Source organism: Eremomyces bilateralis, assembly GCF_010015585.1.
Source record: "Eremomyces bilateralis CBS 781.70 unplaced genomic scaffold P152scaffold_5, whole genome shotgun sequence".
NCBI classification, from domain to species: domain Eukaryota; kingdom Fungi; phylum Ascomycota; class Dothideomycetes; order Eremomycetales; family Eremomycetaceae; genus Eremomyces; species Eremomyces bilateralis.
In genome coordinates this window covers 1,268,201-1,295,996 of record NW_022985071.1, presented here as the reverse complement: position 1 = coordinate 1,295,996, position 27,796 = coordinate 1,268,201, and the positions used below count along the sequence as shown (strand labels likewise).

The window sequence follows — 27,796 nt, the reverse complement described above, 5'->3', positions numbered from 1 at the left end:
CCCGTTGGAACCACGAGCGTCAGTCCCGTAGCGGCGTAGCTTGACGGCTGGAGTCTTGACCTGCATGCTTCAACATCGTACGTGAGTCGTGATGCCGTGCCTAGATTCTCGCCATTATTAGCATTCTGCCTCGTTCGTCGCACCCTCTGCAACACGCCTCATCCGTTCTCTTCCCTCTTTTCTCTTTTCCCCGCTTGGATCCCCTATCCCATCTTCCCATCTCTTCTCACCGCCGCCTCGTCATGCTCCCGACATCTCCATTCGCATCTCTCACCCCGGCAAACATCCAAACCACACGCGGCCTCGCCGTTGGCCTGCACGCTTCATAACCCTCCCGCATCATGAGCGAGGATGCCGGGCTGGCGAAGTCCGATGCCGACGTGGTTGCGTTGGTGAAAAACGCCATCCAGACGTCGAGAGAGGATCATCGTCGTCCGGCCGGAGTCGGGGGTGGGACGCCGGACGGGGTACAGCAGCCGGGCATCACGATCGATTTGGGGCATCATAATATCCCGCGGCTGCCGGATGAAGCAATTGAGGCAATAAAGGATGAGATAGAAAGGTACAGCAAACATCCCCGTCATCTTGTCGACGTCGTCCGCACATGTGACGTTCTGACCAGATTAGGCTCGCGATATCACACAATCAAATCACCACCTTCCCTGCGAAGCTAGCTGAATGCAGGAGGCTGCGATATCTAAATGCTCGCTATAACCTGTTAAAAGAGCTTCCCTCGCCGGTATGTTTTCTCGGTTTCGCGTTCCGGAGAACCCCCCAGACGCTGACAAGTCTAGGTCCTCCAACTGTCCTCCCTTGAAATCCTCGACATCAGCAAAAACAAGCTCCGCTCACTTCCCGACGAAATCGGAAACCTGACTTCCCTCAAAGTCCTCGCCATCTCTCGAAACCGTATCGAGCGACTGCCCGTCTGCCTCGGCGATCTGTACAGTCTTCGGGTCCTGAAGTTGGACAACAACCCTCTGGCATTTCCCCCAGCCGACGTCTGCGCGATCCAGGCGGACGGCACCGCACCCACGAATGAAGGCGAGAAGGAGGTGGCCATCACCCGGCAGGTGAAAAAATACTTGCGGGCGGCGGCCAACCGGGCGAAGTTCCAGAGCGAGTCGGAAGGGGAGACCAGCGATGCGGATGCAGAAACGCCACGTCCGCTCAGGCGGGCGGCGGGCACCCGATTCCCGGTGAAGCCGAGTATTAGTGGCATCGATAGTTTGGAGTTGATACGGCCAGAATCTCCTGCACACCCTCCTCCGATACCTACCCGCTCCCACTTCAGGAATCAGTCATCGCAGGGCCAGGTGCTAGGACCGGGTCCGCGGCAGCCACCGATTACACCTCTCATCATCGCAAACGCAAGCGAGAGGAATAGAACTCGCAGCGAAAGCGTCACTTCGGCAACCTTCCGCACCAAGAGAATGGGTATGGTTCCAGGAAAGGGTACGGAACACTTGGGGACTGTGGATGAAAACACGCTTCGGCGGGGAAGTCATCTGCGAGGCCTCAGCCATAACTCGGCGTTAAATGGCGCGGCAGTGCCTGCGAACAACGCAAACGGCGCGCCGCCGTCCGGTTTCAACGAATTTGCGAATGGAGGAGTCCGTCAGAGTCTGAACAACCAGAAGCTGTCTGACCTCCTAAGCCGCGAGAATGTTCCTGGCCGAGAAGTCGATCGGGTGATCGCCGCTGCGATGCACACTGTCTGGGCGGTATCCCAGGTCCGGGACGTTGGTCAAATCATGGTGAAAATGATGCAAAAATACGGTGTCGCCGAGACATCGGATTTACTCGGCGTGCTGCACGACTTGCATATCGACTTGAGCGAGCTGCACCACCTGCTATCGGCCTTTGAAGCCTTATGCGACGAGAATCCGGAAGAGGCACCAGGAGTGGAAGTCCTCATCCAAGCGAGGGTCAAGAGCAGCTTGTCCACGTGTGCAAGTGCGTGGGATCAGATCCTCCCGCATACCGACATCATCGTAGCGAAATGCTCACGCGCCGTTCTGCGGACCGCGATGCTGTTGCTACACGGTAGTACCCTCGAATTACGGCAAGCGATGGATCTCCTTGGATTGGAGCTTCTGGAAGAGTCACGGACGCCACCGCATATGGAGAGAGTCACGCCCACCAGCACGGCTGCGAGCAGCCCAGAATCGAGAATCCGAAAGCGGTTGGACGGGTCGCGAAATCAACTTGGAGCGCACCTGCATGCGTCGCGGTTCGCTCCGGCGAACTCCCAGGGTATGCTTCCTCGAAGCAACATCACAAGCCGATCCAACACGCTCACGAGCATGGCTACGCCGCACTCGACAGAGTCATTCCCAGCGTTTGGCCCGGGCTTGTCTCGCAGCAATACACTCACGGAAATGGAAGACAGCGAAGAGGAGATGATTTTCGAGCGGGTTTACTTGCAGTTGAAGGGTGCCACTGAGATGGCGTTGAGCGCCATCCCCCCCGTCCAGTCGATCCTGCTTCGCGACAGAGAATCGGTCATGCGGAAGTTCGGGACGGATGAGATGATGCACCGGTACTGGATGCGGTTGATCCAGAAATGCGAGGATATGACCAGTGCGGCGCGAAGTCTGCATCGCCGACTGTCCTCGATCAAGCTGAAAGATCCGGTTGTTCGCAATCAGCCCGATTTCTGGCGGTTGACCAGCACCTATAACCAGGTTTGTACCCTCTCTTACTAACGCCATTTGTACGCCATTACTAACCACCACTTATAGACTTGGGTGGAATTGATCGCGGCAATGAAGGAACCTCGCCAGCATGGTCTGATCCGGGACGAGATCAAAGCATACATGAAGCCACTGCACCGTGCCAACAAGGAGCTTTCGCACGTCATCAACGACTCGCCGTGGCGGGATCTCACCTCTCGATCCGGCCGAAGCAACACAATGACCGCGACCGCCGCACCATCCATGCCCGCGCCTGGTACCGGGGTATATCAGCATCATCATCTAGGGAGTGGGTATGGGACATCGATGCCGGCGACACCGCTGAGCGCAGCGCTCGGTCCGGCCGCCCAGGCAACGGTCCCCAGCACGCCGGGGACTCACACTTTTACGGGTCCGGGCGGCGTCATGATGGATAGGGATCGTCAAGCGCCTCTCACGCAGCGGCGAATTTGAGTCGGAATCATGGGGAAGATGAGGGACGATCGACGGGTCGCCGGGACATACATTAGAATTGCATTAGCGCAGGTGTTGGGGAACAGGATTCTCAGGAAGCATTTTCGAGCGTCGCAGGACTGTGATCATGGGATACGGATTAGTTTGTGATGCAGTACGTCACGCATTGATTGGTGTTTGCACGGGACCACGACCGACGTGGAGCAACCGCCGTCACGGATGGCACACATGGGAGACATCCAGGTTTCTCTATTTTGCCCGAGGACAGTGTAACCGCTCGTCATTGTATCGAGTCAATGCCATTTTTCAAGGACCACTAGGAAGAGATAATGTAGGACGGGCCCGAAGGGTTTCGAATGAACCGTGTTGACCGCGCATCCCGACCATTTTTATCGAACGTGTCCCGAAAGTCCCCAGCACAAAGCAGACGCCATCCGACCCAGACAATGCAAGAGGGAATCGCGGTGTGGAAAGCAGCAAGCTTAGTCGAACAGACCGAAGCCCATGTCGTCGTCGGATTCCTCCGGGGCTATCACAGGTAGAAGTTAGCGATCGTGCGTCGAACCGCGGGAGATGGGGAGAGTTCGCGTACCTTCTTCCTTCTCTTCCTCGGCGGCCGGAGCGTCCTCGGTGGCAGCAGCACCACCGGCGGCAGGAGCAGCGGCAGCGGCGGCGCCGCCGCCGGAGCCGACGTTCAGAAGCAGATCCTTCACGTCCTTGCCCTCGAGCGCCTGTGGGAGTTGATCATCGTCAGAGTCGAGGTTCTTCGGTTACAGATATAAGTTGTGTGGAGGCGTGATTTACCTTAGCGAAGAGCGAGGTCCAGATGGGCTCGACTTCCTCGACCTTGGCGGCCTTGAGGAGGTTCTGCAGCTTGTCGGCCTAGATATTGGGGTTAGCGAGTGCGAGGGAGTATCGAGGCGGAGGGACACTTACGGTGATATCGAGGCCATCATCGGCCAGGATGAGAGCGGCGTAAGAGGTGGCAAGCTCGGCGGTGGACATCTTGAGCTAGATTGTCGAGGATGTATCTCGTATGTGAGTGATCTAGTAGAGGATGCAGTTGGCGACGAGAGGTGGAAGGCCGGAGGTCGAAAGTTCGAGATGTATTTTGCTGCGGGATTTGCCGATTGTGGGGGCCGTCAAGGTCGATTAATTGTGCCTAAGGCAGTAAGGCCCAAACAGTAATGGGAGGAAGGGGCATTGGCCAAGTGAGCAGTGTCTCCACTGCAGTCAGCTGATCACTATTCAGTTCAACGTCACTTGGTCATTCATCCCTTTCTCAACATCGCAAATCTACACACTCCAGAAAGAAATCAATCCGCCATCCGATGCTCGACTCTGCTCCAGGTCACTATTTTTGATTATACAACCTTGGTAGATGCTCTGGACTGAATTTTGGACCACTATTGGTACTTCCACCCGTAGATTGGTAGCAGTGCACTGTTTCTCTCTATCTGGTCATCACTTGCAGCACCGTCGATACTAGTAGTGTTGCTGTAAGGAGCATTCTCAGGGTACAGTATCTAGTATAAAATAGCAATTCCTTCCAGAACAGATGTTATGGCACCCTGCAGCTTATTCCTGGGACTCACATTTAATTGCGGATGCCTTCATCAGCTCGCTCTCACTATCGATATTTCAAGAGGAGGGACTATCGGGAAATCACTTCTCATGGACATCGACATGACCTTTTGGCGATTGCTAACCTGTTCTGACTGACCTGTTCAATCCAACTTTACAGGTTGAGGTTTGCCTTTAGGGTAAATAGATTCGGTGACTGGACTGATATGAGATACGTGCACGTACCAATGTCAGTGGGAAGTGAAGATGAGGATTTCCAAATTGTTATCACGTAAGAGTGAGCCAGTCCTAATAACACACTTAGTGACTTTCCACTCTCATTCTTACATCTTCCTCTTGCACCGTCCAAACTCAGTCACATCGAGTTTTCGATCTGAGCCTCGCACTAATTTCTATCACTCATCTCGATCACTAGAGGCCTTCCTTTTGCTATCGACTACGTCTCCTAAGCCTCATTCCCAATGGCAGTGGCTGTCAGTTCACCGGCTCAGCCCTCGCAAGGCCCGCAGCAGACGGAATATGCGATCAATCCCTGCGGTTGGGCGCTTCAGCTTCCGACGCCGACGCCCAAGCACTTTACGCTTATCAATGCGTGGTCGAATTCGAGCATCCCGTATACTCGACGATTGGGCGCTGATGGCGTTACCATTCGAACGACGCATAATCTGACTAAGGCAGAGACACGAGCATCCCCGTCAGAATACGCCGACAAATACCTCTTGATCGGATATATCGTTCCGGGCCTCGGCCATCGATACATGAAATCCGCCAACTATGTGAATAAAGATATCGTTGTCGGTGTTACCCCGCCTTCTCGAGAATCAGTGTTGAACTGGGATCATGGGAATCAACTTCCATTCATGGCAGTGGTACGGATCACCACAGAGCAACGAAGAGAGGCCGGAGGATTCAAGGTCTTCGCTCTGATTGACCCCGACAAACACGGCTTATGCACCCCGTACCGTGGAATGCGAAATGAGGTGTTCTTTCTTTCGCACTTTCGTGATAACCTTCCCGGACGGACCGTCGAAGCGCGTAGCGTCCACTGGGGCAACCGAGCCATGGGCGTGGCCTTCCAGCTGGGCAAGGGAGCGGAGATTTTGTCGGAGCAGGGAGGAATCAGTGATAGAGACGGAACAAGCGATGATGGCGGAGAAATCTGGGGATTGGAGGACGGAGAGCGTGACGGGACCGCTCGAAATGGCAATAACGATCCATTCCATCGGCAGACGGGATTCCAGCCAGCTGATAACCAACATGGAGCGCCAACGGCACATGCAGGGCAGATTCAGGAAAAAGACTTGGCGGGCAGCATCCTGCACGTGGCAGAATCATTCGGCGATCAGCTCAAGGATCTGGTACGTAATTACAAGCAGACGGGAGATGCGACTAAACTCAAAACCCTGTGGTACCTCGTCGGAAACTCCAATACCGGGTACTGTCCTCTGCCTACGCGGCTCGCCCAGTTTCTCCGAATCGACATTGCCTTTCCCGCGGATCAGTACGAAGCGCTTGCGGTCGACATCCGTGCGGTGTGGCCGGACATCGTTACGGCGAATGCGTACAGCCTCATGCTGACCAGGGACGTCATGGTGTCCACCGGGCTCATCGTCGAGTATCGGCTTTGTCGAGCGTTTCTTGCGGAGGCTCTTTATCGACTGAGCAAGGTGCCGACCCCGTTCATGACCCTGTCCAAAGCTCAGGTGACGGCTCTCGTCTTCGAAGCATTCCATACAGTGGAACGGATCATGCCCAGGAAGATTCAGGCACCCCCTCGGATTCAGGCCCCCCTTAGCCCGTGACTCTACGCCGATCCGTTGATGGCGAGCTCCGCAACAGAGAAGGGATGGGGAGCCGTCGTCGAAGATGTTCTGAGCAACAATGATGGTTTTTTAGGGTTATGGGACATGTTTGTTACGATTTCTTGAGCCTCTCGCTCGTCGGAGGGAACCAATTTCCTAACTGCCCATCTGGTTGGACACTCGTCACCAGGAGGAATTCAGGAAGAGGTTTACTGCGACCCCCACCCCACTCAATAATAGAAGTGTATCTTATATCGATTAAAATGGTATAAATATGTAGCGCAGTCACACGCAGGTCGATGAAAGTGATCAAGTCAGCCACCATAACGTATGACTAGGGTTTGCATAAGCAATAACTACAGATAACTATTTCCTGATAACTAATGGCGGCATTAACGGTTTCAGCTTGTATAATATAGAATCCGTTAGAAAAGGTAATAAGTACTACAAAAGCATGGGATAGATCATGGATGGGATCATGAACGATAAAGCAGAGCACCCCGCCAATCCATGGTGTCATCCAGCTGCATGCATATCATCACCTCCTCCTGGCACGCCTGGGTCCCAATCGTCATTCACCCAACCCTGCATATCCAGATACTTCCAATTCCCATCCTCACTCTTCCCGATCTCCTCCTATCGCATTGACGTGCCATCCCTCAATCCCACCCTCCAACCCACGTCCACGACCATGACCGACTCTCCGGTCGTGCGAGCCCCGCTCGACCCCGCGGAGAAGCCGATATTAGACCGCTTGCTCCAGGTCCGCGACGGGCTCGAGCTGCTGCGGCAGGACAAGTCGACGTACGTGAAGTCACAGGATATCATTGGGGCGTACGAGGAGGTTATCGTCCAAGTACATGCTCTGGACGAGAAGCGGAAAGGGAAACGGACGGATGATAGTCGAGGTGCGCATTGTTCCCAGAGTGGCGTTCCGCAGTCCGGAATGCGACGCATATTCCCCGATAGTATTTGGAAAAGGTACTGATTGTATTGATAGTCGATACGGTGTTGGATGATTGCTTCCAACTGATATCGTTGGCGTTTATGACCATTGGAAAAAACCACGAAGCTCCTGCCGTGTAAGCGCCACGCCCTCCAATGCTCGAATTTGATACAGCCAACTGACCTATTTTCCAGTTACTCGGCCGTTTCCAACGCAAAGGTCCATTTCCCGCTATAACCCGGCTCCTATACCTGCTTACGCTCCTACAGAGACTGCTCGACCACCTGAAAGAAGCTGCGTTCTTCTACCGGAAAGACGTTGAGTCGATTAGCAACCGTATAGAAGAATTTCGAGATATTGTCAAGCGCAGTCGCCAGAGCTATGATCCACATCTTTCAAATTTATTGGAAGCCAGAGTAGAAGCCTGCGAAACGATAGTGAACGTGCTGAAAGAGTGGCTGGCGCCTCTGAGGGAGAACAAGGAACTCTGCAACACTTATGAGAGATTGGTCTCCATATTAAGGACGCTGTCAGCATGCAACACAAAGTCAAAGGTCCGTCAATTATTCGTTCCAGTGTCCCTATAATTTTCTCTGATACCGTTTAGTTCCCCGCAGCGGAAGTGGATAGCATCAAGCAGGAGCTCTTGGATATCGAGGCGGATCTGCGGCAGAAAAACATCCTAAAAGACGACCGCTCCTATGCGAAGAGGTTCGAGGATCATATCAAAGTCTTTGGCACGGAATCGAGCCTCCATCCGAGCGCGGAGAGGCTGGTTGCGGATTTACACACTCGATGCGCATTATGGGTGCATCTCATACAGGAGAAGTACGTTCAGCACCGTTTCCCGTTAATCACCTGTACTCACGAAGCATTAGGCAAGGCAAAGTCGAAGAGAAGTTCCAAGACGTCTACCAAAAGTTGTTAGGAATCAGGAATCACTTGGACAAGCTCACGTTAACGCAAGCGTGGTCCCTTCGAGAGACCGACCTATTTCAATTCCAGCGACAGCTTGATCGGATTGATGAATCTCGTGTGGACGGCCATTTCCTTGACAGCGAAGGGAAACCATCAGACCTGCACGCGCAGAGGGTACGTATCATGACCAACGCTGTCTGGTAGCTAGTCATGCTAACAAGCAACGCAGACGCTCTTGTACCTCCTTCGGAAGAGCTACGCCCTCATCTTCCAGCTGTTAATCTCCTCGGAGGCTGTATCCGAGGCTCTCCTCCCGATTTACAACCAGCTCAATACCCTCAAGCGATGTCTTCTGGAGGTGAAGAATGCCGGAGGATGTGCATCCATTCGAGAGTTGTACCCATACAGCCTCAAGGTATGTCTAGAATACCTACTCGCATTCTATCGTCACTCGCTAACCGGCCGCAGCTCAACTCGATCGATAACATGAGGGTGGAAGGTAAATTCATGGTTGGGAACGACATCCCTGATGGCCAAGGAGCGGTGACCCAGCTGCTGGAGGAATGCTTCGAGATCGCGTACGACTTGCGAAACCAGGCGGAAGACGCGGAGACTCAGGAGAGAGGCGATGCAGGCGAGGGTGAGAAGGATGATGACGCTCAGACGAAGTAATGTAGTTGTATCCATTGGTCTAGTGGGTACGGCGGCATCGTGTTCTTGTCTTCTAAATCGAGACATTGATGAGGGTTCCCAGTATTTTGTGGCGACATCGGGTTGATTTTGCAGGCATCGGCATGTTTGATGAACTTCCTCTTCTGCACTTGGACTGCTAAATCGGTAATCCTCCTCCCATTGGCCGTCGATGGTCAAATCTGTATTTTATCCAACAAGAGCTCCGGTTCTTCTTCGCCCTCGGGGCTATCTGCATCTGTAAATGTCAGATGGGAGCCGTATGAGATGCCTAAAAGAAAGGAACGGTTAGATCGCTGTGCGAAACCTAATGGGATCGGGCGGATGATTACAAAGTTCTTCGCCCGGTGGAATGTCTCGTGCGGCCCGGTATGTGATGGTCTTTGATTGTTGGTCCCGCTCCCATACGACGTTCTGATTGTGGTGGGAATGGTTGAACATAGAGCCGAGTCCGAAACATATGGCCTGGTGCATGCGGAGAATGCCCTTTTCATCTTGATGCGGCCAGTTACTGCAGATGTCGACGGTCAGGAGGGTCCCGTAGAGCAAACCTGTGCATAATACGGTATAATAGGGCCTTACTATGTGTAGTGAAACAGCTCTGTATGCTTTATATGCTTCTCATTATCCTCGAGAGATAGCACCAAGACTGGACAAACGTCCAAAATGGTTCTAGCTGGTATATGACTCCGCGCAACCACTCCTCGACCTGTAGAACGACATTTAAGTTGTTTATGCATGGTATCTCATCGTCATGCAACGCTACCGTACTCACCTTTCGGCGTATTTAATACAAGATAAATGTCTGGACATCGAGCCAGACTCATTTCTCCCTCCAACCGATCGACCATCTTCAGTGCCCCAAACCCAAGTGGGCAGGAATCGACTGGGCATGTGAGTATTTCCACAGTCCGACGATATTAGGGTTTAGTAGATACAAGAAAGTGCATGCTAGAATGTAATAAGATAATGATTAGTGTTATCAAACTTGCCATGGTCTGGAAAAACAGGAATAACATTCAATTCAATATTCCGAGTGGGACCAAAATTGGGCTAGACCAGGGCTGGAAAATTTGACTTCCTCTTTTAGAAACGGTCCACCGACGTAGTACAGCACCTCAGTTACCAATCGTCAAACAACGCGCACGGAATACTATCATAAGGAAACCAAGCTTCTGTATTTGCACTGGTGCAGGCTCTGGCTCCTGAACAATGATGTTGAAGAAACTCCCGAGCTTTGCAGTGGTATTATGCGCGTCTCTATGATCTAAAGCAAATCTGAAAGCAAATCTCCAGCAATTACACGGTATTGGGCCACATGGAATCTTCCTTATCTCACACATGGCACGCGGATGGGTCCCAATTAGCCATTTTAGTTCTGCTCCTAGAGGATCCCGCAACTTGTCCTCGACCACCCAGGTTGTTCATGTCGGAACTCCCGGGCAAGCCCCTTAACCGACCACTTATAGCAAGATGGCGAAGCCAGCGGCGGCACCGGCAACAGCAGCCATGGCCCCCTCGACCTTGAAGCTACCGGCAGCACCGGTTTGCTGAGCTGGGGCAGAGTTAGTGGAAGTGCTAGTCTCAGCGGCCTCCTCAGAGCTAGATGAACCAGAGGCGGTGCTGGCCTTGGAGGTGGTACCGTTGCTGGAGGAGGAAGATGAGGACGCACCGGTGGCGGAGGGCTTAGCGTCGGTGGTAGTGGTGCCAGCGGTGGCGGAGGCGGGGGAAGAGGAGGACGACTTGGTCACCGGGGAGTTGGCACCGCAGTTTCCGGAGAGGTAGTCGTTTCCGGGGTACTGCCACTGGCTGCAGTAGGAGGTGATGTAGTCTTGGTAGCAGCTACGGATGCTGGTTAGTACGACGCCTCACTTCCAAAGACTGATGTTAGACGAACTCAGACTGAGCACCGTAGACGGAGCAGGTGCAAGGGACGTCGTCTCCGTTGCAATTGGCGAGGTCATTTTGCTTGTCGCCGCATGATCGGAAGAAGCTGGAGTAGCTGTTAGCACACCATGACACAACAGACGGAATACCATGCAAACTCACGAAGATGCCTCAGCGTTCTGAGGACAGTTGCCCTGGGCGCTGGCGACGACGGCCACGGCGGCGAAGATGGCGACGGACTTGAACAACATCTTGATTGTAGTGACGGGTTGATACGACGGAATTGAATGAAATGAGGACGGAAATATTATATATGGACGAAATGTGAGAAGAACGAAGGGTATTAAGGCGCAAAGGAGACTCGAGAAATGATAGAGGACGAATGAACAATGGCTGGATGAAGGGCTAAACGACAGAGGTCAAGTCAACCATCTTAAAAGAAGGCCGAAGGACTGATAGCCCGTTCAGGCGTTCAGCTCAGGAGAGTGCACATACTCCAATCCACTTAAAGCCCACAAAACGCTCGAGTGGCTTACTTTTATTTCTGGACACGGATTGAGGCTATCACGAAGAGACGCCCCAGCGACATGGGTTGGCTCTCTCAACCCAGTAGCAATCTACCGGTTAGCGTTCATCAGCATCGAAGTGTCCAGTTAGTCGACACCTCAACATGGATCCTACTGGATCGACCGGTCGAATTTCCTCGGTGGTTGGAATTCCTTCCAGTCAGCATTTAGTGATGCAGGTCGTCGCGGTGTTGCGCCTTGCGAACTGGCGGTGTTGGAGACACGACAGAGAGCTGAGGATGCGTTTCGAATTTCGTTACTTATCCGGCGTGTTGCTGACGCGCCGAGAGAAGGCCCCCGAACAAACATCCAAACAAAACGCGCGATTTTGCCGAGACGTTGGTGCGTGAGGGCGAGGGAGCTCGTGTTTTCGTGCAACTCGCTCAAGCTGTGATAGGCGTTGGCGGGCGGCGCCAGCAGCGAGCGAGAAAAAAAAGGGGCGGACGGCTAAGCCCGAAGGGAGCAAGGCTGAAGGGGTTTCGCCCACAAACAGAGAATAGTCAACAGGTGGTTCCTGATTACACCGAATATCCCGCGCCCGTCCCACGCCACCAGTCAGCCCTAACGGAATGCCTCTAACCTTGCACAGTTACTGTTGCGTTCCATCGATCAAATTTCACCGCTTTCGCTCTGAGTCGCCGCCCAGCACTCGGTAGCCCAGCAGCCCATTATAGACTACACAGCCCTCGGTTCTTAACTTCCGACTCAGGTCTAAATTGACTTAATTAGATCAGTACCTCTGCGTCATTCGACAATAGCTAATACACAGAAGATGGAGGACGAAGGATTGTGAACGACGGGATCAAGGAAGAATCATGAAACCAGCCTCCGCCGCATGTATGTCAGCAACAGCAATCAGATTTAGCCACAGCTTATTCAGACTCCCCACACTCACCCGTCCAAGGGGTTCCATCCAGCCGGCGATGGCTTCCGGCCTCCGGGCTCTGACACTGGGCTCATGGGCGACAGGCGGTGATGTCGGGGAGTAATTACCGGTGAATACAACAGAGTACGGGCTGTACGGCATTCATGATTCAACCTGTAATTAACTGCCACGCAGATCTCGCTATCTCAGTGCTGTTTTTAGATTTTAGAGTTTAGACGGGTTGTCGATGCCAATTCGGCTCCTAATTGGCACTGTGACTAACTCTCCTTAGTAGGTAGTCCTTTCTCTGTGACCTTGTACCCTTTTTGGCTGGTCAATACAATTCAGTCTGCGCTCTGAAGGTCTGGTACCTCTGCTTCCGTGCCTGGCGAGATTTCTACCACATGCTGGTGGAACTCGGAAGCATTCTATGATCCATCGTGAACCCGATATTGATAAAGGTGTGCTTCGTTCGCCTTCGATACATATTCATTATTTGACCATGATCTTGACATGGGAATATGGGATTCGCTCGTCCTTGGACAAGTGGATGCACAAATCACTCCTTAAGCCAGTACCAGTACCTACTCGTCCAGCCGTCCGACACGGCAACCACTAGGAATCAGAATGAAGAAAATCTTTGTATTGTCCGACCTACAGCATCGCGACGGATGAACCGATCCCAACGGGAACAGCCGCAAGGGAATCGCCAGGCTAATCAACATATGCTCATTGCTCACATCCTTCCTATCGCACACTGTCTAGTACTTTTTGCCCACGCAGGCCGAGCCGGGCCGTTTGTCGCACCGAGGACTCGCCGCGGAGCCGCAACCCTCCTGCAACGCATCACCAGCTTGACCACCGCGCGCACTCACCTTGTCCCTCGATCATAAACCGTAGGCGTGGAAACCATCCCACGCGCCGCTCTCCTTCGATCCTTCCGGTGGCGGCTGATCGACAGCCTGGGTATCCCAACCAGTTCTCGTAGCGGTCGTCACGTCCAACTCTTCCCGCAGTCACAACTCGTCGTCGTCCATCTCGCTGGGCTTCAGCAACCCGCCAACCTTCATCGCGCGCTCCCTTTCTTGCTCCTTGGCCTGCTTAGCGGCGAGTTCGCGATCCTCTGCAAAGAGCTCGGCGTTGTCGTCGGCGAACTCCTTGAGGGAGATCAAGAAGTCTCGAAGGAGCAACTTGAATCGGTTCACGTCGGTAGTAGAGTTGAACAGGTTTTCAAGGAAGGTCGCGATTTGTGACCTAGAGGAGTTAGTATAATTCTTCCAAGCCGGGCATGACGAAGGGCAACGGTATAAATAAGGATATACATGTTGACTTACGGTGTGAGATTCGGGAATGCATTGGCAAGTAGGTTGCCTGCGAAATTCTTGAGGAACTCCTTGTTCGACGTTCCCTGAGGGGCCATGTCGGCCGAATAGACCGGGCCCTGTATTTTCCCGCAATCGATCAGGTAGAACATCTTCTGCAGCAGCAACGACTGCGACTTAAAGCCGGCCTTATGATCGCTGTCCGTGAGGACGAAGAGAACGTCTTGCAGGATGGACGTGTAGTAAGTTTGGAAGAACTGGTTGGAGATTTGCGGTTCCATTTCGGACATGTTGATGATGAGCTCGTTGCACATCTGGAGACCGGCGCTCTCGACTTCACGGTTGTCGTGCTTGCTCGCCCACATGCAGGAATCGATGATGAATTTGAACTGGCGGTTATCGAGGCGAAGGAGAGCGGGGAAGCAGCGAAGATTGATCGTGCGCAGAAGTTTAAAGAACTCGACACGATGTTCGGGGTACTCGGAGAAATCCTTGTTGATCATCTCCAGCGTGCATTCGAAGACCGAGTCGAGGATGTTCATGATCTGATCTTCCATCAGGCCCTAGGAATAGTCAGTAATGGTCAATCTTTGGTCCGTCTGATCTGCAAAGGTTGGGTCGCAACGTACATGCAACTTGTTGATGATCGTCGTCATCACATTGAGCACTTCCGCTTCTCGGGCGTCTGGAACGTTCTTCTTGTAATCTAAGAGCACCGCTTCCAGCAGTTGTGGCACCAGGCTAGTGTGAACCATCTCGAGATCGTCCGCCTTTTCGACATACGTGTTGATCAATTTGAGGATCTCTTTCTTGACCGTGCGCAGTCCACGAACTCGAGGCATCTTTGTTGCAATCGGACCTGGGTTTGTTAGCAAAGACCTCTTTTAGTGCTTAGAGGACTTACCATCCCGTTGTACAGCCTCGTCAATGAGCGTACTGCTTGCTCGATACATGGTCAACATGTCCAGATATATTCTCCCGATTTGAGGGTAGAAGTAGGTTCCAATCGAACTGCAGGCGGACACATTGGTCTTCATGATGTTGCCAATGACTCGGATGGTGTCGGCATCCTCGAGAATGGATGGGTTCACATGCGCTTGTTTAATGATGCTGGTCCACTACGCACCGTTAGCTTGCCCAAGAACCAGCAACTTGGAAGACATACGGCTTGGTTGGGGTAGGCCATGAGGTCCTGGATGAGTCGTTCTTGCACAGACTTCTGCCCCTGAGCGCTGATCATGAAGCCGCACGCCTCATAGAAAGTGTGGACCTGCTGATGCGAGAGATCTTTTGTGATGTTCGGCAGGTTGCGCACGATCTCGTCAATAAACGGCTCGGTCTCGCCAGGCTGAGTTGCCACGAAATGTCTGCGACATTTGTTCGCGATCTTGATAAATGTGTCGCAAGCCATATCTTGTACACCTGTAACCATGTTAGCTTTGCATAGTGTGGTCTTTCGGAACGCTTGCCTTCGTGGGTCTCATGCATGAACTCGAAAAGCTTGTTGACGACAGTTTTCAAGAACTTCCAATGAGCCTTCAAGAACCGCGGGTACTGCCCAACAATATACATGATATTGCTGGCAACCACGGCTTTGTTATCTTTCCCACGTTTCATCTCAGTCAGACCCAAAAGGTCCTTGATGACAGTGACCAAGAATCTCTTCTCAGTTTCCTCATTCATGGCGCCGGATATGGAACCGATGGCCCAACACAAAGTGTTGCAGTTCGACCATGACCATTCGGAGCCATCCATCTGCCTTGCCAACTTCTCCGACATGATTACTTCGGTATCAGCGATATCCAAGTGCGTAAGATAGACCAAGCATTCCCTTGTGGACTTGTAAAGCTGGATCGTATCGCTCTCTTTCACGAACTCGCGCACGATTTCGCCCTCGTCGTTTTCGACAATGAGAACTTCTTCAGGACGGACCATCTTCTCAATCATCACAGTTCGCAGGTTCGACAAGACCTCGGCGTACTTGTGCTTGCGCAGAGGAAGGTTCTCTAGCATTGCAGGATCCCGCGCACCGGAATTGAGACCAGCCAGGCCCAGACTCACCAAAGGGTTGGGGTCGGTGAGAGGGAGCTGCTGCACCTCTTCGTATAGCTCTGACACCAGCTTGGTCCAGTAATCTAGACAAATCTTGAAGATCTCTCGGTCATCGATTTGGCTGATTCGGATAAGATAGAAATGACCGTGCGTCAAGAAATCGCGGTTAGGTAGATTCTCGACGACCTAATGACTTGTTAGCTTCTATACTAACGCAGGATTGCAATTGCACTCACTGGAAGGTGCATCGTGAAGAAGTTGCACAGGAACAATGCAAGGTTCTGAACAAATTCTTGGTCCCGATTATTGCTGTTCGAATAGGTGGACTTCAAGTCGAGAGAGAGGGGAATGATGGTAGAGACAGCCGTCAGCGTATCGGTGAACATGGAAACAAGCTTCTCGTTGTATTGCGGATCGGTGTGCAAGCCCGCGATTTCGGTCAAGCATTTCAGCGTAATGTTGCGGAAATCCGGGATAGCCAGGAACCTGGTTTGCAGTGTCTCAATCAAGCTCATGCCAGACACGGGAGTCTCGAAAATGTAACCAAGCGGGATCCAACTGAGGAATCGAAGCAATGTCTCCAGTGTAGCGCGGATTAGGGTCGCTTGACCAGCAGTGCGCAAGATCTCTAGACAAAGCTGGTATATTGATGTGAACTCCTCGCACATCGTCGCCTTCATGTCTTTCGCTTTCGAGGAGGTCATTTTATCTTGGGAGAAGTCAAAAACTTCCTCGGACAGTAGCCTTAGAATGACCATGTTGTTTTCGCAGATCGGGATGCTCGAGTGGCACGAGGCGATAATCTCGTTGATGAATGCGGGCCAGTTATGGGGCCATTCCTGCTTGAGGATCGAAACAAGGGTTAGGTTGAGCTTGTTGAGGAGAGTCTTGTTCGTCCGGAGGCCATCCTCGGTTGAAGAATGCTTGATGATGCAGCTGACGACAAAGTTGCGGATGCCTGGTTAAAAGTTTAGTAACTGATCCTGTAAGTTTCTAGGACCGAAATGATGCGTTACCTTGACATTGTTCCCGAGGCAGAACCTTCCACCGAGTATTGATGACGTTGTCTAGGACCTGAAGTCCCAAATCTAACGGGATGTCAGTGATACCTCCACCTCGTCTTGAGTAGTCCTTACATTTCGTCTGCGGATATGTCGCATCTTCGAGGATCTTGTCCACCAGAAGCCATGCATCCGGGCTCTCCTTGAACTACAGACAGGGTCAGAGTCGACACAAACGGAGGGAGTTGGGGGAACGTACCTGATTCAGGGTCGCTTGGGCTTTATTTTGCTGCCGTACATATTAGCATCTACCCCATGTTATGAGACAGAGGATAGTACTTACAATATCTCCGCGTCCCTCGTAGAACGCGCGGACCGTAGAGTCCAACTCTTCAATGGACATAGACATAGTGACGATTTGGGATGAGCACCTCAGTTCCACGTTGGTCAAAGGTCGAAGCTCCTATTGACACGGGCGTACAAGCCCTATTTCCACTTTGCAAAGTCTCCAGATGTTGTAGAGCTCGTGTATGCCGAACCGTGAAATGCGTGGGGGAAGTATTGGGTTGAGGGTTTTGTGTGGAAGGTGAAAAGCGTGGAGCTTTAGAACGAGGTCAAGGTTAGGCAAGACGATGGAGAGACCGAATACTAATAGACTCTTATTGAATCTTCTGGTGTCTTTTGTCAACGAGGATAGTGAGATGTGAGGTGGAAAGGTAGAGAGACAGCCAAAAACTGCAAATTCATGAGCTCTTGTGGCTGAGGGGTGATCTGTGATCGTTGCACAACAGTGGGTTGGATGATGGAACAGCAGAGTGGAACCTGCCCGATTGGCTTGGCACCCTCCGCCCGGAATATCCCCGCTCCACCTAACGTCCGCTCCGCCAGAGTTCCCTTCAATAAACATCTAAATCACATTCCGCTCACGGTAAAATTAGAACACCACATCAACCATTGCCATTCCTTTATTGCAATCCATATTTCCAAACAATTCCTTATTCCGTGTTTCAGTCAACACAGGCTACACTAGGCTTATGCTATCTGAGACCTGTTCAAGAATGTCCCAGTTGCTCCTAGAGTCTTGCATTGCCATCATCCGATGCCTCATCATCCCGCATGGCTATACCACTCTCTTCTTTCACCAGCATCTAGGATCTTGTTTCATTACTTGCATTGTGGACCTGGATCTCACACTATCCTGAAATCCCTTTCTGCATGAATGCATCTGTCGATCATGCCTTGTTTTGCGTCCTCTCTTGAAACCTGCGAAGATAAGTCTCCTACATTGTTCTAACCGACTTGTCCTATTATGCATTATCACTTCAGCCAAGCATCTGCTGTTTCCCAAGTGCCCATGCAACCTTTTCCCACTCAAGTGCTGTTGAATCTCTATTGTGGGATGTTTTCAGGCGTTCCTTTACTTGCACAAGTTTGTCAATGAGGGACTCATACTCCTTCGCCGTGTACCTAATATTCCGCTTCCATCCCGTTCCATTCCCCTTGGGCGCCGTGCCTGCGTTGACAGGTTCATCCCAATGTAACCACAGGAAGAGCTGGAGAACAAGTTGTAGTCAGCAAAAGGTCGGTCGCTGGCTGGAAAAGCTCTCACCTCATCAGAGAAGAATGGCAAATTGTCTTCATCAAATGTAGAAAGCATCAGTGAGGCCGTGGCTGGCCCAATGCCTTTGAGATCGCAAAGCCGTTTCATGGCCTCCCGGACTTCCTGAGGACCACGTTTTTTCGTAACAAGAATGGAAAAGGCATCAGAGGTCACCTCCTTCACTCGTTCGGAGTCGTTTGATTTGACCAACGCCAGCAACGTTGGACGAAATTTTCCATGTTTCCTACAAATCTAATATTCAGCATATGTTTAATGGCAATTGGGAAGTAGAGCTTACAATTTCCACTCGACTAGTTCCACGAGTTCGTCTTTTTCGAGGTATGGGTTCGGGAATTGATCTCCACGGCTCTTCAAGATAGCAGGGAGTTCCTCTAAGCGTCGTTTATCCAACGGCCGGAGTTCCTTGGGAACGGTGTTTGGGTAGTCTTTGAGAAGCTGGTCAAAACCGCCGGCTAATATCTCCGATGCCTTGAAACCTTGCTGACTCTCGAGACTTGCTGTATCAGCGGTGGTCGCCTCATTTTTGGGATGTAGTTCTGTCTTTGCTACATGAATCGGAGATACCGAAGATGCACCGGAATGAATCCCGCTGAAAGGGGTTGCCTCGACCAAGTTGCTCTCACCGCGTCCGACTGCTCTTGAAATGCGAAGGCTCTTTCTTGGGACTGGAGCCTGATCTGGCACCGGTCGGGGCCTTTTTGGCATGGCTGAAGCAGCGCACCCGCGATATTCCGTACCAAGATGCAAATGGTCCGGCGCTGAGCACGATCCAGACCAAAGTTATGGAATGGAGAACCTTATATTGACTTGGTGTGTTGTAGTTGCAACGCTCTGTTCATAAGTTTACCACAATTTATCATTAACTAAGGGCGACGAGTAAAAGTGGTATCTGTGATGAGCGAGAACTCTCTCGCCCATAGACCATATGCGGGAATCTTGGTGACGCGCAATTATCGTGTTCCTGGAGACGCGTGCGGGCAGGGATGAGTGGACGAGGACGCGTCTCCACTTAAGGGCCAGAACCTGAAAAGCAGCAACAAAAGTTGATATTCGTCAGAACACAGCCTCTGTGCCTAGAAATACATGACTTGATGATAAGGTATCTACAAAGGCCAAAAGTCGAGAGCCAATACCGGCTCAGAAAAAAGTTTTGATTGAGTTCCAGTTCCTGAAATCGTTCTGTGGCGGTACCTGACGGCTAACTCGAGCGATCACGTGTATCCGCCTTTACGGTATCCCGTACCGATATCACCAGCTCCTCACGAACCTCGCAACTCAGAACCAAACAACACGAACAGAACCACGTGGGAGCCATGTGGTGATGTCCTGAACTCGTGGGCCGAATCTCATGGTGTGCCTTACCTATTCCTGTGCCTTCGGGACTGACACCTGCCAAGTGTCAACGGAATGGCTCATGTCTCTGCTAAATTCCATCGCCTACTCGCCAATCTCGATACTACAATGTCTCGGTTCGTGTGGAGGTTGGCGCTCAAAGCTGCCGTCACCTTTCAAGCCAACTAGAGAAAGATCTAAGCTTGAATTGTTGCATTGCGATATCCAGTTTCACTCAAACATGTTCGGGCTAATACGGAGTCCCTACCACAGATTACACCTCTCGGCCAGCACCGGATTCTGATATCATGCTGCAAGATCTTTGTTGACATCCGAGAGATAGGGCCGTATCTACCGAGTACCGAGTCATGCCGCAAACTGCCGAACTGTTTGGTTGCGATTAACATGACTCTTCGAGTACATCCCGCCTCGCACCAAATTTATTTCCACCGGATCGCTTGCAGGTCTGGTCCCGGAGTTGAAGGAAACACGGCCCGAAATAACGGGCGATTCTTAACAAATTTTAAGCCTCCGCATGGGATACGGTGAAACAACCCAGTGTATCTGAGAATCAACGAAAGAGATTCACCCTTACCGATGAATATAAAAGGCAGCATGACCAACGTCAGATCCGACCTCCGCAACAATCGGTTCAGTACCACTTTCGGCGACCCCGATCCTCATGTATGATGGTTCTGGATCCCGTGAACTTAGCGCTTGGTCCTTACATTTGACCGTATTCATTTTGGTACCGTAGTTGACGGCGTTGAGGCTCGGATATTCGAAACGTGCCGTGGTCGAACCCAAACCATGGTTCCCACGAACGCGTGACGGTTTAGCAGCGCGCCATCGCCGTCTTCGGCTCAGATTGGTAACGATCCAATACCGAATCGCGTCCCACCCCCACGGATGTACAAAGTTCGACTTGAATTCCTACCGCTATGATGGGGCCTGGCCCCCCTGGGGACAACAACAACTTTAAATAACCCGTCCCTGGACCCTTTTTTGGAGGCTACGAGCACCATGGTTGAACTCCAGCGTCGAGCAATCGCCGGTTGGAAACCACCCACAGATTATCCATTGACCAAGTCAAATGTTTGGAAATTGCGGTAAGCTTTCATAGGATACCTTAGCCATAGGCGGGGTTCCTTGTCAACCATGTATTTCCGGACATGATTCATCCTCAACTCTGGGTGCTTTCTGGAGCCCTTTCCAACCCGATGAAATGAACAGGTATTAAAGAGTCACGATGTGCGCAGAAATTGTTTCACCTACTCGTTGATCGTTTTTCTTCTATTGAGACAGTCGAGTGCTTTATGAGGTTGACTTCACCGATGACTAAACACTTCGAATATTTTCCTTTCCACGATGTTTGACATCATCACGGACTCTGCTGTGTGGTCACCGCAGAGTGTTCTGCCCCTGTCGAATACTGGTCAATGGTTCGATCAGCTCGCTGCCTTTGAGATTTACTGTCGCGCGACGGAGGTCGCGCGACCCAATACGCCATCAGAAATCGAGAGGGGCCAGAAAAGAGCTGCTACAGCTTCGAAAAAGACCTCACCGTACAAGAAAGCAAGGCAATCGTCTCCATCTCATCGACGACCCAAGGCTCCCCACGTAGGAATCCCCACATTTCGCGAAGATAGCGAGATTTCGGAAGCAGCTCACTGGGGTAAGCTGAGGCTCTCATTCCCAACTAAGAGGAGATCCTAATGTTGAGATAGTCGATTATTTCGAATCCGCAGAGGATGACGCCGTCTCTGTTGATCGAGACGACGCACCCGAGACCGACAAGCGAGACATCGGGAAGATCGAACGTTCGACCGGGCTGCTGCCTCCTGATATATGGGCCAACATTTTCGAGTTTTGTGATGTTAGAGCTCTGCTTGCCGGTTGGTGCGTTAGTCGAGCCACCCGAACAGCATTGTCGTATTCTTCGATATGGAGGCAGCGCAGAATTGGAACGTGGCCCGAATCTCCCGACCCTCCACCAAGCATATCTGAACGAAGATATATCGCACTTCTTTCGGGTAACGCCTGCGAGAGGTGCAGCGCTTCGCCTGTCCACCGAATAGCCTTCGCCTTCTTAAAACGTTGGTGCCAAAAGTGCATTTCTAAGGAGACGATCAATGTAAGCAAAGAACTGCAACGACGAACTACATGGACTAATAAAATATATAGGCCGATGAGGCGGAACAGGTTCTCGAGAACAGCGAGCTGTTTCAGTGCGTCTTGATGGCTGAGAGAGGCAAACATGTCTCTAGACGTCGCGGACATCTATCACCCGTAGTTCGAATCAAATCTCTGTCGTCTCGGGGCCAGATCGAGACGCTCCCGCATCTCTCTGATGCTGTTTTTCTGCGAGAGGACGTTGTGCAAATCAGAGATTGGTATAACAGGAATTCCCAGTCCTTGAAGGACGAGCCGGGAGCCGATAGACCACCTTGGTTCACCGAGAAAGTGCGGATCATTGAAGCTGAACGCAAATTCTCGGCTGAGGCTCATGAATGGCAAGCTTCCATTCAACACAAACGATACCACGAGCTGGAGAAAAATCGGAGAAACAGGTTGGAGTACTTCGTGCAACAGGCCGCTCACATGGAGGAACCGCTCAGCGCTGACGAGCTTCGTTTGATTCCAGCCTTCAACAGAGCTATCACCCTCGGAACCCCACCGACAGAACCAGCTTGGAAGGCATTGAAGGGCCGGTTGGAGAAGGCGAGGTCGATTCAACATCAAGAGACGCAGAAACTGGAAGCGCAGCAGCTGAGTTTAGACGGATGGAATTCACCGCCTCCCAGTCCGACGCTGGAATACACATTCAGCTCTCCGCTCTACGTCTCTCAGGAAGACGAAAAAGAATTCCTCCATCGTTTCAGTTATCTCCAGGAATTCCGGGCGAAGAAAGGCCTCATTTCACGCTTGAGGAAAGTGGAGATGTACATGAAAGGGAACCTGGAGTTGATCCAGTCTCCCGAAGCGTTCGTCTTGGTTGGCCTTCGACTGGTGTGGCAAGGTCTTCAGGAAGTGAGGAACATGGCCATGTGGTCCCCTTCGTTGTTCCCGGACTCAGAAGTGTTTTGGTCGGACGACGTAGGAGATCTAACGCTTGAAGATGCTATTGTGGCATACCGGGAGCTGTTGAGAGCATGCTCGGAAATGGGAGGGGGGGACAAGAGTTTGCTTCTTCGATGCCCTGGATGTATTGGATCGCTACGATCCTATCATTCGCTGGGTAACCTTCTGGCCCATCAGGTCTCATCGCATTCACATGAGTTCAGCGGCTTCATGCGTCTTGAGCCAGCTGGGCCATGGGATGGGAGGTATCTGTTCAGAAACGTTCCCTGGCCCGCGAATCTCCCCATGCTTATTCCAGGCATCAGGCAGGATGCAGTGGCTGGAGAGTGGTCTTTCGATGGACCCGCCCATCCTATTGATTTTGTTGTGAAAGGGCGCGTTTCAATCATCCGGATTGATACGAGGTGTCATTTGATTGACCGGAGTATTGCCCGGTTGCACCACCACGGGTGGCAGCAACAGTGCGGATCAGGGCAGTAAATTAGGAGAATGGAATATGGAGTTCGTCTTTCTTTGTTCAATTAGCAATGTGCCTATCAGCTACCATTCAATACCTAATATAATATTTCTATTCTGGTAATATTCCTGTTGCTGAGGTGCATGTATAGAAAAAGGTAGGGATGAGCTCTGTAATACGTACCCGCAGATGAATGTGATTATCGTTAAGATCTCAGTTCCATTGCAAGGATGCTCACAGAGCTTGACATCCAATTCAACAGCACGACTTTTTTGTGCGATATTCCAGGTCTGGAGGCACACGCCAAGCTATTTAAAGCTCTGCAACAAGTCAAAATTCAAGTGGGAAGGGATCTGATGCCTGCGAGATATTACTGTTCTCAAAACGTACCTCAGCTGTGACTAGGAATGGATGAGGGAGAATACGGAAATTACATCATACCTTTCCACCGGGCGCTGTGGAAAATACAACCGGCAGCGGAAACTCGCTCCGTTTATTTGCGTTAACATCTGGTATTACCTACCGGTATCCTTGTACCAGTATAAACGGAAATGGCACCGGCCATAGGCTCTGATCCTGGATACTATTTCCAAACCAAGTTCGTGTGCCTTTCCCCCAATGACTTTATTCGGTATGCTGACGATATCAGCTCATCAGAGGCAGAATATGCTCGCAAAAAGGCGAAGTCGAAGAATGTCAACGGGAACCCGATTCAATGCCGCTCAAAGCTGCTTGCCGTGACTCCTGATCCGAGCAACAATGGAAATGTCTATGTTGCCGAAGCCGCTGGTAGCGTCCGGCTCGTGAGCATCAAGGTTCGAACCTTTTGGAGGTGTAGAATGCTAAGAAAATAAGCTAAGCACGTATTATAGGATGGCCAAATTATCAGCACCTTCTCAGGACCTATTGCTCCGCTTACTTCAGTAACCGTGTCCGTAATGAACGGCAAAGCAACGGTTCTGGCAGGTTGTTGGGACAAAAAGATATACAAGTGGGATTCCGATACTGCGAGTTCTGCTTCTCAGGCAGCCCTACCGTCACAATCAGTGCTTACGGGTCACTCTGATTTTGTGAAGGCCCTTCTAGTGACCACTGTCGGGAGCAGGAATTTACTAGTTAGCAGCGGCGCTGATTCCCTCATCCATGTGCACGATGTTATATCTGGTAAACAGTTATACACCCTCAAAGGACATGCACGAGCTATCCAGGCGCTGGCGTTGGATCCCATATCTTCCTCTGCCACCACGGCAGTGGTATGGAGTGCTGATAGCACGAGAGAGCTGCGAAAGTGGCGTATCAGTGCCGAAGAGGGCTTTGAGGTTGACTCGAGCTCAACGTCGATATCGAAGCCGGGCATCGAGGGAAACATCCAGCCACTCGTACCACATGAAACGAGCGTATATGCCATAAGTTTCGACTCTGATGGCGATTTGTGGACTGCTTCTGCCGACAAGTCAGTGAAGTGTCTGAGCCGGGAGCGAGGATGGAGAGCCGATACCACTCTCGAACATCCCGACTTTGTTCGAGACTTATGTATCCACGATGACGCTGGTTGGGTGATAACGGCTTGCCGTGATGAGAATGTTAGGATATGGGACAAAAGCGTAAGTCACAACACTGGATGCCGCTTGAAACCATATGACGACTAACGTGGCCTTCTATGTCAGAATGCGAAATTGCTATATGTTCTGGACGGACATTTTGAAGAGGTTACTGGCCTGTTGCTTCAAGGTACCATTCTTGTGAGCATTTCTATTGATGCGACTATTCGTCAATGGAACCTCAACCCAAAGGAGCTGGAGAAGCTATCGGCGCCGCCGCCGGAAGACGAGACAGTGGCTCCTAAGTTGGACGTGCTCACAGCTGAAGAAGATGCGGAACTGGCTGAATTGATGGGTGATGACTGAAGGGTGTGCTACGGGTGCGATGTCGATCGTTAATTTTATAATATTAACATCGGCCTTCTGGCTGTCCTCCTGGCTGTCCTCTTGGCTGTCCTCCTGGCTACCCCCTGACCTGACCTTCGCCTTTCTGTCTCATGTTTCCCGAATACATTATCTGACTCCTATTTAGCTGACCTCAGGGAGCGGGATGTAGTACTAAAACGGTAGCGAAACTTAGCAGTAAGTATCGAGGGACAAGCACAGTGACTGTGACTAGGGATTCGGGGGCAAAATTAGGAGATGGACGTAACGACCCTGTCCTCTAACTCTAGGCCTTTCTAGACACGGGGGAAGTACACACTGGTGACAAGAACTGTGCCGTTCCGATGGATCGCAATGTTTTTCACAAGGACTTAGAGAAAGGGGAAAAAAGTATTCCGCAAAGCTACTGGAATGGCAAGGGGCGTACTTCGTAGACATCACTCATTAAGCATGCTGAGCGGAGATTGGATTGTGCTCGACAGAACGACAGGACAGATTCCTCAATCCTGCATCTTAAGGTATATATATCTGTCGAATTCGAAGCTCTGTGGGAGGGCAGGTTAGGATTGGTGTAATAACGCCGGGTAGGAAGGCCGACGAGACGAGATCTGCTAGCCGCTGGATCTATGTCTCGAGCATTTCGTTTCCGCCGAATAATTATGACAGATAGGGCGATAGATTGGGTTGTAGATGCAACACAGGTTGCTGTTTTCGTAAGACCAATCGAATTATGGAATAAATCTAGATGTGTGCATGATATGATAGGATCGAGTTAAACAGCTCGATTATCTCAGAGGTCGAACGCACGTGACCGCGAAGCATCAATTCACTTAACATTTCTCAAAATCCATGGAACACGATTGGACCGACGTAATCAATCCAAGCACATGTTTGATCGTTGGAAGTGTCCATTTGCTAAAACTTGTAACAACGGTACTATAAGAAACAATATGAATCTTTGGATTCCCGATTTCTCACAATAATACCTTAATCCGGACTCTATATATAACGGCGTCCATGAGCATCCACTCTTGATCACTTCAGCTTAATCGTTCATCACGCCACACCAGTCCAGTCGTGGTACTACTACAAAGCCACTTCCTGGCTGAATTTCCGTCTTTGTTTCTTGCATCGAATTTCGAATCCCTCCCGGTCATGAGAGCGTCAGGCTTATGACCGGGCAATCCCATGCGGCATCTGCTGTTGCAAAGACCATTCCGCAGATATGGCGGCCTCAAGGGCTTGCGCTATGTATCCCAGAAAACAATTCCTCCTCGAAAGCAAGCTAGCCGTGGCTTAGCATCGGTCCATGAGACGGACCGGTTGATATATCGCGATCATTTTAGAAGCGGCGCGCCGCGATTGACCACGACTTCCGGCTCTCCAAGGCCCGGTAGTGACCATGAAACCCCGGATGAGCGAACACTCAAGCTAGGAAGGAGTGCGTAAAGTTTTCCCCAGCGTTGCGCAATATATCAGCTAACATTGTTACTCTATAGCCATTCGTATCCTCCACGAGCGACTACCAACACTTCTCCAATCTCCCCTTCCTCCGGATATCCTCTCCCCCCAAATCACACTCGTCCTCTTCCCGTCGACCCACCCTCACCTACCGACCGTTACTGGAAAGATCCCATACCGAGCGGCACTATGGACTGCACCTGTCGCCTGGGGTAGGATCCCTGTGGTTGGAAACGTGAGATTGGACATCTTATCCGAACGGATGGTGAAGATTGGCGGCCGTTCGGTTTCTCAGGATGTCCGACACGAGAAGCTGGTCGTGAAATGGAGGACGTGTGGCAAGTCGAGCAAAAACGGCAATGGAGCCTTCGTATCTGGTGCGGTCAGACAGCCTGGCGGAATTGCTTCAACCGGTGCAAAGGGCGACCAGGAAGGGTTTACGGGACTGTTCATATTCGAATTCGACGAGGAAGGCCGAATCGTTAAGCACATCATCGAGCAGGCAGATGAAGGGGAGAACTACGATAAGACGGCACGCGTCATCAGCGTTACGGACTGGCTTCTCGGGAGAGCGTGGGGGAAAAAGGAGGAGGCGATGCCTGGCCTGGCTTTCGGATGCTGCAGAAGCTCATCGGACGATGGTGGATCGGACAGGCAAGAGCAAATGAGAGCAAATGAGGGGGTTAACGACAGGAATTGGCAAGCACGGCGAATTAGCTCCTTGAGCATGTAATGTTATGTATGATTAGCTGTACCAGTACTCACCTCACGCATCGGCATCGGGTTGTGTCCTTGCAACGGGATTTAACGTTAAGGTTATGGTAGAAAGACCTCTTCGCTCCGTACTTCATCAATGCATAGCACCAGAGACTCCTTCCGCAAAGGAATTAACATAACTGGGTGATTGGATACAATAATAGCATAAACCCCACGCAATAATGCGGAGAAAGCAGACAGCCCTTCAAACGAGGCGGTGGTGCATTTCTTCGTTGCTCATGTCATTGGCAGCCTTCGTTGGTGAAGTCGTGATTCGTTACTGATGATGTGTCGATGGCAGGGAAGTCCCGTGCACCCGCGTTGTCTGTGGTAGTGTGGTTGGAAAGAGCGACCAGGGTATGGGGGACAACTGGGCAAGTG

At 51.4% G+C, this 27,796-nt stretch overlaps 11 protein-coding genes across 11 annotated transcripts; 6 read left to right on the top strand and 5 right to left on the bottom strand.

The window, feature by feature from the left end:
- Positions 1 to 341: 341 nt before the first annotated feature.
- On the top strand, positions 342 to 3,149 carry P152DRAFT_447929 (uncharacterized protein; the record flags this gene model as incomplete). The annotated part of the gene is made up of 4 exons (XM_033678017.1): positions 342 to 562; positions 628 to 739; positions 795 to 2,687; positions 2,745 to 3,149. The coding sequence occupies 4 exons, from the start codon at positions 342 to 344 to the stop codon at positions 3,147 to 3,149; spliced, it is 2,631 nt and encodes an 876-aa protein (XP_033536224.1).
- A 92-nt stretch (positions 3,150 to 3,241) lies between these two features.
- On the bottom strand, positions 3,242 to 4,286 carry P152DRAFT_280306 (ribosomal protein 60S). The gene is made up of 4 exons (XM_033674916.1): positions 4,086 to 4,286; positions 3,954 to 4,031; positions 3,742 to 3,880; positions 3,242 to 3,678 (listed from the first exon to the last, which is right to left on the bottom strand). Exons 1-4 carry the CDS (start codon positions 4,152 to 4,154, stop codon positions 3,632 to 3,634), a joined length of 333 nt encoding a protein of 110 aa, XP_033536223.1. The 5' UTR covers positions 4,155 to 4,286; the 3' UTR covers positions 3,242 to 3,631.
- A 1,228-nt stretch (positions 4,287 to 5,514) lies between these two features.
- P152DRAFT_456861 (uncharacterized protein) lies at positions 5,515 to 6,783 on the top strand. The gene has a single exon (XM_033679104.1). The coding sequence runs from the start codon at positions 5,594 to 5,596 to the stop codon at positions 6,533 to 6,535; it is 942 nt and encodes a 313-aa protein (XP_033536222.1). The 5' UTR covers positions 5,515 to 5,593; the 3' UTR covers positions 6,536 to 6,783.
- Positions 6,784 to 7,040: 257 nt separating this feature from the next.
- P152DRAFT_456860 (uncharacterized protein) lies at positions 7,041 to 9,360 on the top strand. Its single transcript, XM_033679103.1, has 8 exons — positions 7,041 to 7,443; positions 7,536 to 7,617; positions 7,676 to 7,700; positions 7,751 to 8,035; positions 8,089 to 8,309; positions 8,360 to 8,573; positions 8,629 to 8,814; positions 8,868 to 9,360. Exons 1-8 carry the CDS (start codon positions 7,227 to 7,229, stop codon positions 9,069 to 9,071), a joined length of 1,434 nt encoding a protein of 477 aa, XP_033536221.1. The 5' UTR covers positions 7,041 to 7,226; the 3' UTR covers positions 9,072 to 9,360.
- P152DRAFT_279933 (SET domain-containing protein) lies at positions 9,169 to 10,246 on the bottom strand. Its single transcript, XM_033674912.1, has 4 exons — positions 9,865 to 10,246; positions 9,672 to 9,798; positions 9,422 to 9,600; positions 9,169 to 9,360 (listed from the first exon to the last, which is right to left on the bottom strand). The coding sequence occupies exons 1-4, from the start codon at positions 9,938 to 9,940 to the stop codon at positions 9,266 to 9,268; spliced, it is 477 nt and encodes a 158-aa protein (XP_033536220.1). The 5' UTR covers positions 9,941 to 10,246; the 3' UTR covers positions 9,169 to 9,265.
- Positions 10,247 to 11,371, bottom strand: P152DRAFT_280018 (uncharacterized protein). The gene is made up of 3 exons (XM_033674915.1): positions 11,139 to 11,371; positions 10,987 to 11,082; positions 10,247 to 10,931 (listed from the first exon to the last, which is right to left on the bottom strand). The coding sequence occupies exons 1-3, from the start codon at positions 11,225 to 11,227 to the stop codon at positions 10,553 to 10,555; spliced, it is 564 nt and encodes a 187-aa protein (XP_033536219.1). The 5' UTR covers positions 11,228 to 11,371; the 3' UTR covers positions 10,247 to 10,552.
- Positions 11,372 to 13,050: 1,679 nt separating this feature from the next.
- Positions 13,051 to 17,545, bottom strand: P152DRAFT_456856 (uncharacterized protein). The gene is made up of 11 exons (XM_033679102.1): positions 17,126 to 17,545; positions 17,042 to 17,071; positions 16,918 to 16,990; positions 16,798 to 16,869; positions 16,018 to 16,739; positions 15,199 to 15,967; positions 14,895 to 15,151; positions 14,634 to 14,847; positions 14,359 to 14,588; positions 13,742 to 14,292; positions 13,051 to 13,661 (listed from the first exon to the last, which is right to left on the bottom strand). The coding sequence occupies exons 1-11, from the start codon at positions 17,189 to 17,191 to the stop codon at positions 13,424 to 13,426; spliced, it is 3,222 nt and encodes a 1,073-aa protein (XP_033536218.1). The 5' UTR covers positions 17,192 to 17,545; the 3' UTR covers positions 13,051 to 13,423.
- Positions 17,546 to 17,730: 185 nt separating this feature from the next.
- On the bottom strand, positions 17,731 to 19,405 carry P152DRAFT_432696 (uncharacterized protein). Its single transcript, XM_033677448.1, has 3 exons — positions 18,681 to 19,405; positions 18,392 to 18,626; positions 17,731 to 18,335 (listed from the first exon to the last, which is right to left on the bottom strand). The coding sequence occupies exons 1-3, from the start codon at positions 19,106 to 19,108 to the stop codon at positions 18,105 to 18,107; spliced, it is 894 nt and encodes a 297-aa protein (XP_033536217.1). The 5' UTR covers positions 19,109 to 19,405; the 3' UTR covers positions 17,731 to 18,104.
- A 2,508-nt stretch (positions 19,406 to 21,913) lies between these two features.
- P152DRAFT_279835 (uncharacterized protein) lies at positions 21,914 to 23,397 on the top strand. Its single transcript, XM_033674911.1, has one exon. It carries the CDS (start codon positions 21,974 to 21,976, stop codon positions 23,294 to 23,296), a length of 1,323 nt encoding a protein of 440 aa, XP_033536216.1. The 5' UTR covers positions 21,914 to 21,973; the 3' UTR covers positions 23,297 to 23,397.
- A 157-nt stretch (positions 23,398 to 23,554) lies between these two features.
- On the top strand, positions 23,555 to 25,444 carry P152DRAFT_432694 (WD40 repeat-like protein). Its single transcript, XM_033677447.1, has 4 exons — positions 23,555 to 23,871; positions 23,923 to 24,088; positions 24,146 to 24,877; positions 24,941 to 25,444. Exons 1-4 carry the CDS (start codon positions 23,825 to 23,827, stop codon positions 25,178 to 25,180), a joined length of 1,185 nt encoding a protein of 394 aa, XP_033536215.1. The 5' UTR covers positions 23,555 to 23,824; the 3' UTR covers positions 25,181 to 25,444.
- A 1,131-nt stretch (positions 25,445 to 26,575) lies between these two features.
- Positions 26,576 to 27,591, top strand: P152DRAFT_456852 (uncharacterized protein). The gene has a single exon (XM_033679101.1). The coding sequence runs from the start codon at positions 26,922 to 26,924 to the stop codon at positions 27,390 to 27,392; it is 471 nt and encodes a 156-aa protein (XP_033536214.1). The 5' UTR covers positions 26,576 to 26,921; the 3' UTR covers positions 27,393 to 27,591.
- The last annotated feature ends 205 nt before the right edge of the window (positions 27,592 to 27,796 follow it).